The sequence below is a fragment of the Meriones unguiculatus genome, chromosome 9, assembly GCF_030254825.1.
Source record: "Meriones unguiculatus strain TT.TT164.6M chromosome 9, Bangor_MerUng_6.1, whole genome shotgun sequence".
NCBI lineage: Eukaryota > Metazoa > Chordata > Mammalia > Rodentia > Muridae > Meriones > Meriones unguiculatus.
In genome coordinates this window covers 71,705,940-71,725,069 of record NC_083357.1, presented here as the reverse complement: position 1 = coordinate 71,725,069, position 19,130 = coordinate 71,705,940, and the positions used below count along the sequence as shown (strand labels likewise).

Below are 19,130 nucleotides of genomic sequence, written 5' to 3'. Positions count from 1 at the left end.
ACCACTAGCTGGCAGAAGCTGAGCTGATTGGAGCTGCATGCCACTTGTCCCATATTAGGGCTTTAATGTGTAAAATATAACTGTCAGGATTCTGCTTCAAGATACTCTCTTGTTCTAATGACCAGAAAAAGAAATAAAACAGAAATGAAACATGAGCAACAACATCCTAGAATAAGTTGGATATCACTTCACAGGCTGAGCGGTGGCCATTCCTTGCCTCTAGGAACTAACATGGTCCATTAAGTACGTAAATTAGGATTTTGGAGCTTAGAATTTATTTCATCCAATAATTAAATATATTGTCTTCCCTAAAACAGTTAATTCTGATAATGGATGTAGAGCGGATGTGATGTAATTGTATTTGATTACTGCTGCTTGGCTATAATTGACTTGATTAATTCCCGCTATTTGTTGTAGATTGGAGAATTGATGGGTTTGCGTTTGCTTCGGGGCTGATTTTGAATTGCCACTGAGCCAGAGCTGTGAGCATTTTCCCCCCTGAACATATTAAGCAGCTACATTATGGTTACCTTCGAGAGCCCCCCAGTCAATGTCCTGGTTCTCTGGTTTGTGCAAGGCAGGGTATTTGTTAAAGAGGTTGGCAATGAAAGCCAGGTTCAACTTGGGGTTCCCTCGGACAACATCGGTGGCCGTGACAAACTGCCGACAGCCCAGCCTCTCCGCCTGCTGCAGCATGCATTCTGCCCTCTGGATGTCATCCTTCTCCTGCAATGAAAAGGATGTCAAGGGGCTGTGTCAAGGATCCGTATGCATGTGGGCACGCATACCATGAAAGAAAACAGGGTCTCACTAACGCTGGATGCCTAACACTGGTCGACACCTAACTGCCTCCCACGACTACATACACCACACGCACCCAAGTTGCAAAGTCACAGGTTCCGTATCCGAGGCCAAGATCCCCTCCCCGTTTAACAATTTCAAGTGAGCAGCTGGTTGCCCTTTTCAATAGAAATGCATGCAAATCCGACGTCTTACCATCTGCATTGATTAAATTATTTCAATTGTTAAGCTTCCTCTTGTCACAGTTTTTTTTTTTTTTTGCACAGACTTTGTGAGAATTTGCTATTAAAAAGGCTACTAAGTAATAATTTACATTCCTTTTTCTAATTCATAAAAGGCATGTAACAGTCATAAATTAAGGACGTCTGATTCATACAATTACTTTTCCCCACACTGGGTTGGTTAAAATCCAAAGTAAGTGTCGAACTCCATACTACCACGGTAAATACAGCATAAAACTTGGTTTGGGCAAATGTCAGATTGTGGACTGTAGCACAAATGAGTTAGGACAATTCCCAGTCATTTGTAATCAGACTTCTTAAAAGGAGACTAAGATGTCTTAGAGGATGATCCAGTCTTTGTAAAGTCCACGAGCTTTCACAGAGCAGAGCCTTCCTTTAGAATTATTCCTTAGGCCGCGGCAGAAATAGCAACATGCTCGTTTCATGAACATCACTTCTTGTTTGCTTTTGCTTCATTTCTCCTTCAGAGAGGATTTCACTTCAATATTAACTCACTGGACTTAATCCCAGTGACAATAAATGAGGCATGTGAACAGACAAGGCAATGTGTGAAGATCAGGGTTATAAGTGGTGGTAAAACTGAAGAATGAGAGCTTGCCTCCGCCACTGTGAAACCCAGGGTCCTCTCCCAAGCACCGGGAAACACGCACGAATGAAAACAAAACAACAACAACAAAAGGCTAACGACAGCAAATAACAATAACAAAAAAAAAACCAAAAACCAAAACCCTGTGAAGAATTTTCTTTTGATTGATCACCACTCAAAGCAGATGTTCTGCCCAGTTTTCTGTTAACTTGACACAAGCTGAAGTCATCTCAATGGAGAAAATGCCTCCATCACATTGGCCAGTAGGCAAGTCTGTAGAGCATTTTCTGGATAATGATCAACATGGGAAAGCCCATCCCACTGGGGAAAGTGCCACTCCTAGGGAGGTGGCTTTGAAGGCAAGCTGAGCAGGACAGTAAGCAGCATTCCTCCAAGCTTTCTGCTTCCCTGACTTGACTGGGAAGTGAAAACCAAATAAACCCTTTCCTCCCCAACCTGCTTTTGGCCACAGTGTTTTATCACAGCAATAGACAGCTAACTAACAGAGCGTAGATATCGTAAATGAATGGTTATTATGAGTTGATTGAAAATAAAAAAGCTACAGAAAAAAAAAGAACAGTGTTTCAATATTTCGACCCAGGTTGGTGTTGTTGAGCCTTTGAAACGATGGGCATTATAAGGCGCTTTGAGTGGAACATGACATTTCATTGCTATTCATTTCTTATCCTGGTGTTTTACATCCAGCTTCTTTTCCATAATTATTATCAAAAATTGCTGACAGAGTTCAATAGTTTGCCAGGCACTTAAGCAGAACAGGGGCCAGGGAGACACCAAGGAACAGTGAACACCAAGAAGGCATGGTGCTCTCTGAAGACAGTGGGCACAGACTTACCCTCAGGCCTGACATGTCAATCACAACAGCTGGGATTCCTTCTTCATCTCCCTTTGGAGCCACCTGCTCCAGCAGGTGGTAATAAGCTTTGGAGTCCTGAGAAACAGTTAAAAAAAATTACAATTTCAAAACAGTGGAGCTAATTGCACTATGCTTAACACAACAATCATTTCCTAAAAACACTGTGTTTCTTATTCTTGTCATTCAGGAATGTAGCAATTAACTGAGCTAGAAACATTCACGAACTGGAAGGTTCACTTTGTTCAGCTGTCTACTGTATCTGTTTTCTCTTCAAAAAAAGTCTAACAATTAAAAAAACAATACAGGACCAACATAAAAGGCAACACCAAGATTTCCTTGTCCGTGAACAACTTATACATGAATTAAATTGTATACAGGAAAACATGTCTATACCTTTACACTGCTATAGAAGTCAGCCAGCTAAGGGTTAATTAAAAAAAAAAAGAGTGACAGAGAGAGGAAGCAGAAGTTTAAAGCAGAGTTTAAAAATACATTCAAATGAAAAAAAACACATTCAAATGGACAATCAGCCAAAGAAAAGATTCCAAAGACAGATTATTGAGACATTAGCAAGTAGTCTAGTTTTGTTTTTGCAAATTACAATATATTTATGTGCATATATGGAAGGAATACATTCTAGTGGAGGTCAGAGAACAACGTTCAAGGGCCTGTTCTCCCTTTCTCCCACGTGGGTCCTGGGAGTTATAAGTGTCTGTCCGCTGAACCAGCTCAATGCCTTTTTTTTTTTGAGCCAGGGTTTCATCATGCATCCTGGGCTGGCTGCCCTTGAACCTAATGTTCTCTTTCTGCAGCCTCCCAAGTGTTGGGATTACAGGCCACAAGCAGCCTTTCGGTAAAGGAGAAATATCACCATGGTAAGTCTATTTCATATCTTTTTAGAAACTAGAAAATAGACAGACTGGGTTATAACGAGTTGGGCTGGGTCTGAATTCTGAGGTTTTACTGGATTCCTTAAAGTGCTTACTGACAAACAGAATTTTCACAGTCATGAGCTTAAAAATGCAGATTTATTCTCAGTCAGTGAAAGCACACAGAATTTCACTTCACTTGCTGAGACAGTTTTAGAAAGCCTTTTAGTTTAGTTTAAATACTGAAAACTCAGGGGTTGCGCTGCCTGTAACCTGGGCACACGCCTCACATGCCTGTCCTGTGGCAGCTCTCTCTAGAGACACAGGGCGCATAAGCACTGTTTAAGTGTCTCACTGGCCTTCCCAAGGTCTGAAGTAATAGTTAATGACTTTAAGAATGTAGCCTTTCAGCGAGAGCAAATCAGGCTCATGGCTAAGGTCTTAATAGTTTTCCAACTATGTCAGGACAAAACTCCTGAGCCCGGTTTCGGCTGGTGGTGCTGGAAGAACGCTGGTAATCAGTGCAAGCCTGCTTGGCTGAGCGGCCCGGGAAAGGGGCGGGGCTTCTCGGCTGCATGCTTTACTCTGATTGGCTCTGCGCCTGACATATGCCGAGTACTGAACAGCACCAAGCTGTTCAAGTCAGTCCAAGCCACGCAGCAGCCAGAGGCCTTTGTTACTCTGTTATAAGCCTGCGGGCTCTAGGCAGGGCATGTGGCCCTTTTCTCTCGCTCTTTCACTTTGGAGAGAGCCTCCATCTCTGAGTGGGTGGACACTGACGTCTTTCTTAACGTCCTACCTCCACAGCTCACCCGGCTGCTATAGGGACTGCTCTCTAATGCTTCTGGGCTGCCCCTTAGGTGCTTTTTACCCTAGGCGGTCTGTCAGCGGTTGTTTCCTCTCAGCTTCCTGGCCATTCTCCTATGGACCTCTCAGTTCTTTTTTTTTTTCTTTTTTTGTGAAATCCTTACCTTAGAGCCTGTGGTGAGGATTCAGTGAGCCAATCACGCGCTTATTAAAGTATCTAGGCCAATGTCTGGCATGCAGCAAACACTGTGCTAACTATTATTAGTGATCAGAAAGACATCTTTATTTTAACATTTGAAAAGGAAGCCCTCTAAGATGGCACTATTTATAAAACCAGAGACATTAAAGTCTTACAGACACTTTCCTGTCTTAAGATTTATTTGCAAAAAAAAAAAATATTTTTTTTTAATTTTCTTGCATGAGTGTGTGCATGTGTATATATCTGCACGTATGCACATTGCCCATTCATACACAGAGGCCAAAAGAGGGCATGGATCTCTTGCAAAGGGCTGGACTTGCAAAGGTTTATGGGATACCAGGCTTGCTGATATGGGGATGCTGGTATCTAAACTCCGCTCCTCATGACTACACAGCAAGCTGTTAACCGCTGAGAGCCACTCCGCCAGCCCCTACAGGTACTCGCTTTGGCTTAAAAGGAGCATTTCCCTTGCGGCATGATGCTCTCTTGATGACCTACTTCCTAATGCTGAAACTCAAAGCAAGACTCCTCTCCCCTTGAAGCTTCACTAGGACTCTTGGGCACCGTGTGTGTGTGTGTGTCCCAGAACTAGCGCTTCACATTAAGCCTTGGGGGGTGGTGAGTGATTTGAAACAGAACCACACGAAGCCTAAGCTGCTGAGACACGGGGCCCAGCAACTGTCCTTTCCCCGTTGGCTCCACAAATCCCCTGCATTGTGGCGTGTTCAGGGGCGTTCTCCTACCTTGATGTCGGTGCTGAAATTGCTGATTTTGTTGCAGCCTGCGTTTTCCAGGTGGTAGTTAGCCCACCGCAGCAGGAGCTCTTCGGGGGACAACTTCATCAGGTCCTCTAGGCTCTCTCCTTCTCTCAAAAGAGCAATCAGAGCTGGAGAGGCACAACGAAAACGACCCAACATAAGTACAAGGATGTTTGGGGGCAGCCCCTGACATGGGGCCCTGGTAGAAGAGCAAAGAGAGGCATGGTCCCTCTAAACGTAATGTCTTAAAGCCCTTCCCGTGAAATGAGAAACTCACTAACACTTCCTAAAGGTGGCACATTATTGTGAGCTAACTTATTAGTCCCTATTTTTTAATTAGAAAGGACAAAGCACCAAGGAATCTCAAGCCTTTTGCCTACGAACACTAGTTACAGCATAAAGGTTACCGTGGTGACTTCCTGGAAGTACTCTGTTGGGTCTATCAGACCACACTTCATATCACAGTGACACTTCTGCTTTTAGGAGATCGATTTTGTGATCACGACAGTGTTCTCTTTTCTATTCCCGTTGGCGTTTTATAGTCCAAATGCTTACCTGTATAATTATAGCAACTGAACAATGCAATCAGCTTTCCTCTGTGTTTCCCCAGATGAATAAATATTTTTTGCTTGGTTGGGTTTACATTTAGTTGATTCGATTTTGCAAATCAATATTCTTTCTCTTGGGTTTCAAGATTCCTATTTGCTATTTTTTTTTTAATTTTTGCTTTTTAAATGCGATGCTTAGTATTTTGGTTTTAAAGCGGTATCTCAACATTTTCACTGTTGATTATAATCTGAACACACAGATTTTAAAAACACAGATCTCTGGGGCTGAAGGGATGGTTCAGCAGTGATGAACATGGCTGCTCTTCCAGGGGATCCATGCTCAATTCCCAGCGCCCACATGATGACTCACAACGTCTATAACTCCAGTCCCAGGGAATCAAACACCTTCTGGTCTCCAGAGGTACCAGGCATGCATGTGGTTTGCTGTGAAGCCTCTGTAGACAATGTGAGCTGTGAAGCAGCTGCTGGGCCAGGGTTCCAGGCAGCTTGAGCTATATATTTCAAAGCACTATTGCTGGCGTGTGGCCTCTAAAACCCTTTGCACTATCATTTTAAAAGTCTGGTTTGCATGGAGAAGGTCTGCTACTTTAACCGAGTGGTTTTCTCAGCTGGAGAATGCCCAATGTCTTCCGCCAGCCACGGATACAGGCAAGGTTAGAAAGCCACGCTACTCACAGCACCTGACGCTTTATCTTACCTTCATTTCTGCTGAGCTCGATGTCAGCAAACAACCCGATCTTGATGACTTGCCACAGGAGACCCAGCACCAGATAAGGCTTCCCCTCCTTCAGGTCCTCAGCCCCTATGTTAACCACGTGGCACCCAATGGCCGAGGCAGAGTTCAGAGCCAAGTTCAAGTTTTCCTGGAGGAGAAAAAACAAAAAAGTATGCAAGGTTGGTGCCTTCACTTGGCTGAGGCCAAATGATGAGCAACAGCTGGGCTGTTGTCCTTCTGGCATGCTCACAGACCCAGAGGCAAGGTCTTCGCTACTTTTAACACTGAGGAAAAGCAGTAAAATAATAAGGAAGAAAGACCTAATAACCCACACACTGAGCTTCTGCAGTGGCCTACTCAGTCAGACCAGCACCCAGTTTGGAAGACCCTGGCATGAGATTAATGAGTCCTGTGTTCTCTGTTTTGCCCTCTGAGGAAGCCTGTACACCTAAAGCCTCTGTTAGCTGGAGGAAGTCATTGCCCTGTCACAGCCTATGGCTAAGAAGGCCAATTGTTGATGTAAATTAGGGTCATTAAAAAAAATAAAGAACAACAGAATGGCCTTTTTGATTTGCAAATGTAATGTCGTGGAAAGAAAATGATATAAATCAAATTCCCAGAGAAGATGAATGGGTTTTTAACAGACCGAGCTACTGAGTCTCCATGCTAATTAAGAAGTGTGCAGATGCACACAGGTGTGCAGGTCCCGGGGTGCTTGGAAGAGCTGGAGTGCTCAATCTCCATGTCCTCTTTAAGGAAGAGGTCAGGGTCAGAGAAGTAGGTAAGCTTTTTTTTTTTTTTTTTTGTATGTATGATAAATTAAGAACTAAACAAACTCTACCAGAAAGTCCTTCCCAACCACTCCAAATAATAAATTTTTAAAAATACTGTTTCTATTATAGCCAAGATTCGGAGTAAATCTAACGGTAAATACACTTCCATTTGTTCAATTATTGTTCCCAATTTGGTAACGTTTCCATTTTAAAAGGACATAGAGTTGCTCAAGTCCAAACAGGAAACAATGGATTATTCATGATTTGAGGTATTAGACGTGGTTTCTGAGCTAGAGAATTACAATAAGGTTAAAATACTGGGACATAAGCTAGAAACACAGTGGATTTCCTGCTAGTGACCGTTTCGGTTAATCAGCAAATGGAGGGATAGAAGCAGGTTGTATGTATTCCAATCTTGGCTGTGTCAGAAGGGCTGTGGAGGCCTCCAGAGCATTTCCCATTTTTCATCCTTTCCTTGCTTAGAAAGGCTTCTCTTTTCAGCTAATGCTATGTGTCTGGCACCAAGTCAAAGATAAATTGGTAAGAAAAACTTATGTTACAATTTCAGCCAATAGGAATTTTATTCTTACGTGGCTTAAACAAACCCAGCTGCACATTCTAACCTCCTTTCTTGACTGATACAGCAGTAAAACATGAGACAAAATGTATTCTTCTATCCACTGGGTGTAAGACACCATTAGGCAATGCCTAGGTTTGGGGGAAGGAAGGCTGAGGGCTTGCAGAATGCTGACTCAGCAGCGATGGCGCACGCGCACTCTCACCAGCCAGAGGCCACACTTGGGGAGCAGCGGGGAGACAAACCTGAATGGTGAAAGGTGTGAGCTTCTTTTTATTGATTGTCCTCTCATCAATTGTGTCTGGCACTGACAGGTTGACCATTTTACTGAAAGAGAAACAGCAAAATTAAAGGAAGCTGCTTTCTGGGCGGCAGAGTCCCGTACTATTAGATTTAAGTTCCAGCAGGACCTGAAGTAAGCATGTCAGCACCACATTCTTTACACACCCTGTAAACAATCTGTGCCACCGTGGGTAGGTTCCGAGTCTCTGTGGGAACCGGCAATGCTCACGAAGCCACCTCAGCACACGGAGGTAAGAAGTGATGGTCCTGCTCCATTCACTCACCTAAGCTATAAACGTGCCCGGTTTCCCTTGGAAGGGTGGCTCTCAGCCTTCCTAATGCTGAGACCCTTTAATACAATTCCTCATGTCGTGGTGACCCCCAACCATATAATTATTTCCTTGCTACCTCATAGCTGTAGTTTTGCTACTGTTATGAATCACAATGTAAATGTCTTGAGACCCAGGATATCTGATATGTGACCCCAAAGAGTCACAGCCCACCGGAGGAAAACTACTGCCTTAGAACATTATTGAATTCTCGGTGGATAATTAAAGCAAATCCCTCGTGACCTTCTTAGCCTTGTAAATTGTCCCCACTACGCAAGAGACTGTTGATATATTTCTGGGTTTATATAATGTCTACATTTCCATTTGACATCTGATCAATACCTTTAACTAAACATATAATGGCTTCTCCTATCATTCCATAGCCATTTGATCAATGGGCAATAAGTTTTCCTCATGTAAGTATTTCCAATACAGTGATCAGACATCTAAAGCAAGCAATTGTTGTTCATGAAAAACTGATTTTGTCCAAGTTATTCTTTGTTTAATCTTCAATAGGGAATAAAACGAAATCTCTCAGTAACTTCCATTTTATTTAAAGAAAAAAATGGAAGACAGATCTCCAAAAGGAAGCCAGACTTGGTAGTGCAGGCCCGTAATCTCAGCTGCTCAGGAGGCTGAGGCAGGAGGATGACAGGTCCAAGGCCTGTCTGGGTTACAGAATGGGCTCAAGGCCAGTCCAGCCACCTTACCACAGCCCTGGCTCGATATTGTAAAAGAGCAAAAGGGAGGCTGGAAATGTGGCTCAGTGGGGCGGGCCTTGCCCAAGATGGAGGAAGCCCTGAGTTTTACGCCCTAGGGCAAAAACATCCAGATGGAACAAACCCAAAAAATTTTGATCACTTTTACTTATTTATGTGCATGTGTGTGTGTGTGTGTGCATGTGTGACTGTGTGTGGAGATCAGAGGACAACTTGCAAGAGTCACAGTTCCCTCTTCCTCAGGGTTGAACTTAGGGCATCAGGCTTGGTGGAAGGTGCCTTGACCCACTGGCCAATCTCTTGGTCCCCCAAAAAGCAAATTTAAAAAAAGAAATTGGAAAAGGTGACTGTTTCCTTTTAGTGAGAAATCAATTTTAATAAACTATCCTATAGTTACTTTTAAACATCTATTTTCATAACTCTGTCGTCTGTGGGCCTGCTTACATGTCTAGATGTGCACATTCATGCATATTTAAACAAACTTCCACTCCCTTGCCTCCTTTCTCTAGTCTATCCACCATCAGGGTAGGTCATGTTCAGATGACCCCAAAAGTAACTGCTACGGCCCGCACCGCCGTGTCTCAGTTTATGGATAAGCTCATCTTTGTACTCTGCATCTCTTCTCTCCATTCAAACAACAGCAGTTTTATGGCTTTTACTACAGTTAGCTTCTGAGGTTACTTTATTCCCCTGGACCCTCTCAAGGGGAGTTCATCAAGGTACCCCACACCCATGTAAGCATCAAGAGAAGTGGCTGACAGTAAACACACTCAGCTGCTGATATTTCATTAAAAAGCAGGGCAAGAGAAGATTCTTTGAAAATCCAGAAGGAACTTTCATTTACCAAAGAACTATGCCATCCCCTACAGCGTTGAAGAGATCATCGGTGTTTGGGTTCATGGGGATGACATGCCGGCAGTCAGGGTCATTCTCCAGGGCTTTGTTTATCCAGTTGACGAAGGCATACTTTTCTTCCTCTACAAATACAGAATTGAAGTGACTGACATGCAACATGAAAACCAGACAAAGACATTATCCATATGGACCTCACATTCTCATGCTCGAGAGAGATACTACAAGGTTAACCAGGCCACTATCTCATCATCTTGTATGTACTAGTTTTGGAAATCAGAGATTTTTTTTTTAAAGTCTTGGTAAAACCCAAGGCTCTGCCTTCTCCCTAGTACCATGCTTTGGAAATTGCGTGTCACTGAAAACAAGCGTCTCTTGGAGGAATTCTGATTGTTGAAGCTAGGTAAAGACTGCATAGTGAATCACTGTCCTGTAGATTCATAACTTTGATATAATAAAGGTTTGAAAATTCTTAGATTAGAAAACAAAGAACAAGGCTAGAAAATATTGGGTACTTTCAGAGCCATGAAAACTACAACAATAACTGGTTTGATAAGATAGACTTACTAGCGCAACTGAATCTAAGATCCACTTCATGAAATAAAATCCATACCCGGCCCTGTTAAAAGGCCCAAGAACCTGTGGCTGTGCAGGCCACAGGCCTTAGTAGAGAACACATTATTGCTCTGCTCAATGAACATAGTTAGAAACTGATTCTTACGACATGATAGGGCATCTCTCAATCCGTGTAGGAGAAGCTTTCAGTAGATGGCAGTTAACACAGAGATCCCTGGCTGATCAACTTGCAGAGAACATGAAGCTGTGGAGTGCTCACCCTAAAGGGGACATACCTATCACAGCCCCACCCTCCAGGCTGGAAAGATTGTAAGAGCCAGAGGTAGCTGTTAATATCAGGAAACAGCGTTTACCAGAGGCAACTGGGCAGTTGCACATAGGAACAGTGATTATGACAGTATGCACAAGGTCTGAGCAAGCTCTAGCCAGACAAAATTGCAGTATGCAAGGGGAAAGGCAGGGATAAAATCCCACCACTATCCAAGGAGAGGGAGAGTCCATTTTCTATAATGATATGACACCTGGTAGGTCAACCATACGCCAGGGCAGGGCCCACTCCCAAGACTAACTAAGTAACAGAAATTAGACTCAGGGGGGAAAGGAAAAAAAGAAAAAAAATCTCAAAATAGAGTAGGAAGGGATGGGAGAGTGGAGAATATGGTTATGGGGGAGTTGAGAGAGGGGCATAAATGTCCAAAATTCATCATTTAAAATTCTCAAAAAATAAAAGTACATTTTAAATAAGAAAGGCTAAACTTTGTCTCATCAACTGTGAGCAATGTCTATCCACAAACTTATCTTTAACATTGACTCATCTTTTAGAAAACTGAAATTTGGGAAATGCTAAATAACTGCACCATTTGGGATCTTAGAAGCTTCCATTAAGGCTGCTTCACATCAGCCTTTAGAATAAATAGAAAACTTCTTTCCCCAATCAATATTTTTTTGGCCACTCAGCAGGTGTTGAGAATAATCATTATATTGAAGACTAAGACTGAAAGGGCTAATTTTGCCCATATGATTTTTAAAGAAGTTTTTGGGAGCTTTTAAAGCATATTTGAAATGCAAATGAGATCACTCAGGACAGGAAGCTCCCTGGAGCTCAGGCAGCTCCTGTGTCCCGTGCCTGGAACTGGTCCACTAACGTGGGAAGATGGGTTTCTATCCGTGCAGGTGTGCTTGCTTCTTTGCTTTTATCCCTTTGGTTTGCATACCAAATACCAACTCTGTCACCCCAGAAAGCCTGGGCCCTTTCTCCTCATCTTATTTTCCTCCAATCCTCAACTCCGTCATCTCTCAGGCTCTCTACCTCTGCTCCCCACCCATCAGCACCGCTCACCTGAGTAGGAGTGTTGGGTGCCAACGCTGGACTGCTCAGAGGTGCCGCCAATCGCACAGATTCCTTCCTTCTTGTTGATGGCTTTCCGGAAAGTTTTGGCAACCTCGGTGCTTTTTAGGCCATGGAAGACCTGTAAAACCGTAATATATATATTTGGTTCATTTGGTTTTGATTTTTTGGGTCTTATTATACAGCTTAAGCTGACCTGGTGCTCATTATGTAGCCCAGGCTGGCCTCGAACTCAAAACAATCCTCTTGCCTTAGACAGGGATTACAGAGGTGGACCACCACACTGTGGTGGGTTGAATAGGAATGGCCCCCACAGACTCATGTGTTTGAACGCTTGGCCCTTTGGGAGTGGCACCATTAGGGGGCATGGCCATGTTGGAGTAGGTGTGGCTTTGTTGGAGGAAGTGTGTCACCCTGGAGGCAGGCTTTGAGGTCTCCAATGCTCAAGCTACGCCTAGTGCGGCACACAGTCTCCTCTGCCTGTGGATCAAGATGTAGCACTCTCAGCTTCTTCTCTCACACCAGCTCTGCCTATATGCTTCCATGCTCCCCGCCACGATGATGATGGACTAAACCTTTGAAACGGTAAGCCGGCCCCAATTAAATGTTTTTCTTTAAAAAAGTTGCCATGGCCATGGCATCCCTTCACAGTGATAAAACCCTAACTAATACACACACCCAGCTAGATTGAAGGCATTTTTAGAATTCCAAGCTGCAGTCAAGAAAACCACAAAGGTAAGACTAGAACAAATGAAGCAGGAAGGGAAAGATCATCTCTCCGGATATTTACTGGCACTGAGTTCAAGTTTCAAATGGGTCAACCTTGAATTCAGTATTATGTTCACCTTGATGAATTCATCGAAGCTGATCTTCCCGTCTTGGTCCAGATCACCCGTGGCCATCAGGTTTTCTGTGATCTCTCTCACTCGGTACCCAGGCAGAGGCAGGCAGGCAGCCTTGAACAGGTCATTCAGCTCACTGCAGCTGATGTAGCCATTGCCATCGGTATCTGTAACACAAAGGATAGAGTGAAGCTTTGGGGTAACCTGGACACAATCGTTAGAAAGGCAAGAGATACTAGATGACAGGTGTGGCTGGAGGGAGTCACGGGTCTCAGCCTGACCCAGACGGAGGCAAGTATCTGCCAGGAGGGCCATTGCTACTGCAGCCAGACAATCACATCACTTCCAACAGCCACAGGAGACGGCTCATGATTTCAAAGCTTCCAGTACCATGATATTTAGAAACTCAGGCATACATGAAAGGGCGAGTATACATGTTCATGTGTGTGAGAGAGGGCATACCTACAGGTGGAGGTCAGAGGACAACCTTAGGTGTTGATCCTCAGGAGCCATCTTGTTTTTCAAGACAGCGTTCTCACACTGAAGCTGTAGCTCACCAGTTGGCTAGACTAGCTGGTTTGTGAGGCCTAAGGACTCACCCATCTCCAATGTCCCAGGGCTGGGATGACGAGCACATGCCACCACGCCCAGCATTTTCTTTGGGCGCTGGGAGATCAAACTCAGGTCCTGATGCTTAAGTGGCAACACTTACTGGCTGAGCCCTCTCCTCATTCCTGCGATCTCTTGGGAATTCTTATGGAAACTCAAAAGGAAACCGCAAGCTTACCGGTGAGGAGTGAACGGATATTAAAATAAGGAGGTCAGATGAAAGCTCCTGAGAAGTAAATAATGATGCAAAGCAATCATCTGCAGGGAAAGGCTGCAGGTGAGCAAGAGGTGTTCCTTGTTTTAACCAGGAAGGAAGCGTTTTTGTTTTTGTTTTTGTTTCTTTTGTTGTTGTTTTCAAGCACACCTTTCAGAAATCAACTCTCCTGGGTTCTCAACCTTCCCAATGTCGTCACCCTTTAATCCAGCTCCTCACGTTGTGGTGACCCCCAGCCATAACATGATTCTTAGGTGACCCCTGTGAAAGGAAAGGTTGACCCAAACGGACCCACAGGTTGTGAACCCCTGCTTTTAACCAGTTCATGGAGCAACTCACTAGAGAATGGTGCAAGCAGGGTGTTGGGTCCACTCACCGACTTTGGCAAAAGCCTCTCTGAGCTCCATCATTTCTTCATCAGACACTGATCCTCGGGTGGCCATTTTGACTGCTTTAGCTGACAGACCTGAGAGGAGGAGGACAGAGGAGTGAGCGTTGGGCACCTCAGTTCAGAACAAAGCCTGTTTGTTAGAGGACGCGTTCTCCCCATCCTCCATGGCTAGTAGCCATCTTTCAAAATGTCCCAGCCTCCCATATGGGGTCATCAAAGACAGCTGCCTACAATTTCTTCCCTCCCTGTGCCAACAGTTGGCTTCTGACATGGTGAGGACGTGTGAATTATTTTTGACCTTTTAATCCGGCTGACTGAAGGATTTCTGTGACAACCAGAAGACGGGGGAAATGACACCCAGGACTGGAAATTCCCACCTCATTCACTTTGTAATGTTCATTCTTGGACTGCTCATCCTTTGTTGAACCCACCAGTCTCATGAGGAAGACATTGAAGGAGAACTAAATACCAGCCCGTCACGAACCCCCAGCTAACGGATTCACCTGGCAGCCATCTGAGCAGGCCTTGAACTCTGAGCCAACATTACAAGAAACAGGGACAGAGGTGGTAAGGTTACTATATTCTGGAGTAATTTAACACAGAAATACGCAATCAAAACATGTTTAATCAGCATCTTTACAAATGTCACCATGATTACCTCTTAAATTAATTCTTGGCCAAGCCAGTAAAAATGCTTTATAGATTCAAAGAGTTCTATGCATAAGTTTGACCGTGTATAGTCAAGGATGAAGAAAGGAGGCCACCTTTTAAAAATTAGTATGTGAAAATCAGAAACACATTTTTTTTTGTTTTCTCAGAAAAGCTTGCTGCTATTCCTGAGCATCACTGCTTCCCTCTAGCGGTCAGAAAGAATGAGCTGGAAAAATGGACGTCTATCCTTGGCTTCTTGTTAATCTACATACACATCAAATGGGGGTTTCACAGAAGTCCGCTGGATTTCCTGGTGAGGAGTGGAAAGCTGGCCGATGACACGTCTAACTATAATTTCATTCTGACCACTGAAACAAAATTATCTATTTTAAAAGGTTTCAAATCTGTGGCAAGGGCACTTTAAATCACTTTCCTTTTTTTTTTAATGTTTTACATCACTCTGAGGTGCTGTACTTGTTCTCAACAACAACTGATACCCACATTTGTATCTTAGTTCAAAGGAGTTTTGCAAAAAATGACTGTAAGAGGAGAAGGATGGAGAAGGAGAGGGCATGGAGGGAAGGTGGCAGTCAGATCACTAGTACGTGTCTCTTGGGGGTTGCTGTGCTCTGTGAATGAGGGTGTGATTGTACAACCAGCCTTCAGCATGTCCTACATTCCTCCAGAGAACCCATCATACCACTATCTTGTTAGATATAGAAGGCTAATGATAATAAAATAAATTTCTAATCGATCATAAAAGGCTTTTTAAACGAGTTAAAGTACAACTATGTAGATAATTTTCTGGCCTTTCATACATGTCTCCAGCTCCTATAGATGCATATGGTGATGAAGAGATGAGGTCGTGTTGTATCTCCAAGTCAAGGGAAAGGAACCAACTTACAACTTGGTTTGTGGGTATCCACAGGAGGAGACACATCCTTACGTTCAACACATTTTTTATGAACACCTACTATGAGCCACACCCCGCTCTTTATTTCAAGTAAAGTATGAACTTGTTAGTTACCTTAAATTATAAATATTAAGAGTGCGAGAGTGAACAGGGTTGTGGAATCCCAACCTGGCCCTATGTTTTCACAGAAGAGTGTGCGATTATTGAACACTGTGAGAGACTGCTGAAAGGTTTAAGTAAACACAGGAATGATGACCTGGGGAATTGGCAGGACAGCTTAGCAGTCAAGAGCATATACTACCCTAGCAGAGGACCTGGATTCCATTCCTAGCACCCACATCAGGTACCCCCACCAACACCTGTAACTCCAACCCCAGGAGACCCAATGTCCTCTGGCCTCAACTGTACAAATGTTGTTCACATAAACTCATGCAGGCACCCACATATGCATAAATAAAAATATAAATATTTTTAAAGAAAGAAGCAACAAAAGAACCATAGCACCAGGTGAAAAAGGAACTCTAAAGATCATGGTATAGCGAAGAAGAAATATTTTGCCATAAATATCTCATGTCTCTCCAGTTTTCATGGTCCATATGCCCTTAAAAGAGAAAAACGGTTATCTTAAAACACAGTTAGCAGGGCATGGTGGCGCACATCTTTAATCCTAGCACTCGGGAGACAGAGGCATGGGGATCTCTGACTTCCAGGCCAGCTTGGTCTAGTGAGTTCCAAGACAGCCAGGACTACACGAAGAAACACTGTCTCGAAAAACAAAACAAAAAAAGAAACCCAAAACAACAAAATAAAACCAGTGTGTTGGTCAGGAACAAACACCTAGTATAACACCTAGGAATATACTTTTCAGAGGTTTTCAAGCAGGAGGATCATCTCAGAGATGCAAGATTAATTTCATGTTTAAAAATCCCCAAGTCTCCAGTAGTTCAATGGCTTTGAACAAAGAAAGAAAGAAGGAAATAAAGCACAAAAGAAAGAAAGGAAGGAAGGAAGGAAGAAGAAAGGAGAGATTGAGGGGAAGGAAGAAGGGAGGGAAGGAAGGAAGAAAGGAAGGAAGGAAGGATGGAAAGAAGGAAGGAAGGAGAGTTTACGTAGTGTCACAAGTAGACTGAAGAGGAGAGGTTGCAGTTGACAGTTTAAGTTGCTGTGACCACTGTGAGCTGTTGTAGGGCCCAGATTTACACAGATTGCAGCGTTTCTTTCACCTTTTACACTGAGCAGTAGGACCTTGAAACAACCCTGCTTTTAGAGATGAAGAACATCAGACGAAGTTTATTACCGTGCTCTGATTTATACGCAAGAAAACCGCTATGGAACTACGTGAAATGCTTTGTCTGTGTGCCAGAGGCCCGGCTGGTGTTCCCAGGGCAGCGAAGAGAAGAGAGAGGGTGAAGCTACCTCTAAAAGGGTCAGTAAAGACCCTGACTGAGAGGAGACTCGCTTCCGCAGAGTGGGGCAGGACATGACTACTATTACAACACGCAGACCAGCCGCGCCTAAGAAGGGCATCGCTGCAGCGGCACCTAATGTTAGGTATCGTACATAGCTGATGTGTTTGCCTCAGGGGACTGTGCCCATTTTTATTCATGCACATCTGAAGGGGTGGTCTGGCTTATCCCCTACCGGCCCGGTCCCTGGGGGGAGATGGCACTTAGCAATACTAGCACCAAATAGGCAGCAGTAAAGGGTCCTATACTCTGAAGTCCCAAAGGAGGGGAGAGGTCAAGAAAGCATGCGTGTGTCTTCCAGGGCATGAATGAATACTTTCGACTCAGGTTTACAGACCCTGCGGTAAGTTCCAATTTATTTATTAATTTCTTTCGGGAGCTGGGGCCTATATATGTTAACCATATGTCAATATGAGGCTATAGCCCCAGCCTCCCCCCATGCCCTCCCTTTTGGTGAAACATTTAATTGCATGTAATAGTGTCGGGGAGTGTATGGGTGTGGGTGTACCACAAAGAGGACAACTTAAAGGAGTCAGTTGCCCTCCTTTCACTACGTGGGACCCAGGGATCAAACTCAAGTCATCAGGCTCAAGAACCTTTACCCTTTCTGATGACTGCGTCGTTCAACAGTGCCCTGCCAGAAACCATTTAAATCAGCAGTCGGTCCAGGAACTTCATTTATGAATCACTCCCCAAATCACAGATCTAAGAAGACAAATCATTTTTTTCTGGGTCACTTCTGGCTGCTAGTTTCCCTGTGAGAACTCCAGCTTTACAGAACACTCCCCGCAGAATCTCAGGACAGTTGGCTAAAGAGATCACTAGGTTTTCTTTTTCTTTCTTTCTTTTTTAAAATTTTAAGACTAGGCCTTAGCTCAAGAAGCCCCCCAAGCTGCAGAAGCCACAAAATATGTTCTTTCTTCAAAGGTGACAAGGTCTCTGTCTCTGCTTCCAGATATATGGTGTTTTCCAGATGGGTCAAGGCCAGTGACTCAGAGGATGAGTTATTACCAAAGTATTTGACTCATATTTCCTGAAGTCTGAATGGAGAAGCCATTTATAGGTGTTTCCAGAACACAATGCTGAGGGATTGGCAGAAGAAAACGGCTCCTCTAAGTGAGCGATTACTTGCAGGTGGAAATTTCTCAGTTGCAGAAATGCTCACGAAAACAGCAAGAGGAGGGGAAAAGTGGCCTGTCTTGATATTGTTATTCAGGGTACTCAGGGTTTATCAGTGTTGAGAAGAGGGACAGTGATGAGCAGTTATCACCCTGCTAGAGTCCTGGGGCATCTGCCACCCCGTATCGCATGATCAAGGAACCGTTCTGACTGTGCCCCACTTTCCTTGCAATTTGACTCTGTAGGTGAAGGAAGACTGGAGATTTCTGACTCATGGTCCCAGTTGCATCTCAGCAACCTCAGGACAGCTGCAGGGGAAACTACAAACCTCCCAGACACCTCTGCGAGCTGGGAATAACTGCAAACACACCGTCTGGGCAACACCAACAGTACCTGGCCAAGTGTAGCTTAAGATGACTAAGACATGGAGCAAAAATGTCACAAGATTCTGCAGCGAAAGAAAACGCTCACCGTTTAAAAGGGGGGAAAATGTTTGCTCTTGCTTGGTGCTACCTTCCTGTCTAACAGGGACACCCTTAAGGAGAGCTAATGGAAAATGTCCACGGATACCAGGTCTGCATCCTAACTTCCATAGAAATGATGACTCTGAAAGTACAGTTTTTAAATGACTTTGGTTTTATTTCAACTGTTCGATTATAGGGATTGGAGAAATGGCTCTGTGGTTGAGAGCACTGGCTGCTCTGGCAGAGAAGGTGGTTTTGATTTCCAACACCCAGGGCTCGTAACTGTCTGTAACTCCAGTAACTCCAGCTCCAGGGATCCAGCTTCCTCTTCAGACCCCCACAGGCGCCAGGCACACAACCAGTACACAGGCATACAAGAAGGCAAACACCCAAACACTCCTTCTAAAAAACGAATTCGGTTACAAATGGCCTCGGATATAAATGGGTACTTAGAGGGACTCTTACAAATCTTTATTATGAAGTTAAACCTCAAATTTGGCCTTTTATTTATTTATTTTTTTTTCCTTTCTGCAAATGCACCAGTTTCCCCACAGGCTATTCTAGGGCACAGAATCCTTTCTCTGT

General features: G+C 43.9%; 1 protein-coding gene and 1 long non-coding RNA gene across 4 annotated transcripts in view; one reads left to right on the top strand and one right to left on the bottom strand.

Annotated features, from left to right (window-relative positions):
- Positions 1-19,130, bottom strand: part of Lcp1 (lymphocyte cytosolic protein 1) — a 91,379-nt gene that overhangs the window by 17,998 nt on the left and 54,251 nt on the right. For all 3 annotated transcript variants that reach the window (XM_060391454.1, XM_060391453.1, XM_060391455.1), the window contains 9 exons: positions 13,918-14,007; positions 12,722-12,885; positions 11,868-11,997; positions 9,945-10,077; positions 8,016-8,097; positions 6,403-6,568; positions 5,122-5,264; positions 2,483-2,578; positions 531-726 (listed from right to left, as the gene is read on the bottom strand). In XM_060391454.1, coding sequence (XP_060247437.1) covers positions 531-726; positions 2,483-2,578; positions 5,122-5,264; positions 6,403-6,568; positions 8,016-8,097; positions 9,945-10,077; positions 11,868-11,997; positions 12,722-12,885; positions 13,918-13,984 — 1,177 coding nt within the window. In that variant the 5' untranslated portion in view covers positions 13,985-14,007. The remainder of the gene's footprint in view (positions 1-530; positions 727-2,482; positions 2,579-5,121; positions 5,265-6,402; positions 6,569-8,015; positions 8,098-9,944; positions 10,078-11,867; positions 11,998-12,721; positions 12,886-13,917; positions 14,008-19,130) is intronic.
- On the top strand, positions 3,227-15,300 carry LOC132656512 (uncharacterized). The gene is made up of 3 exons (XR_009594266.1): positions 3,227-3,378; positions 14,190-14,499; positions 14,751-15,300. It is a non-coding gene; the product is annotated as an uncharacterized LOC132656512 (long non-coding RNA).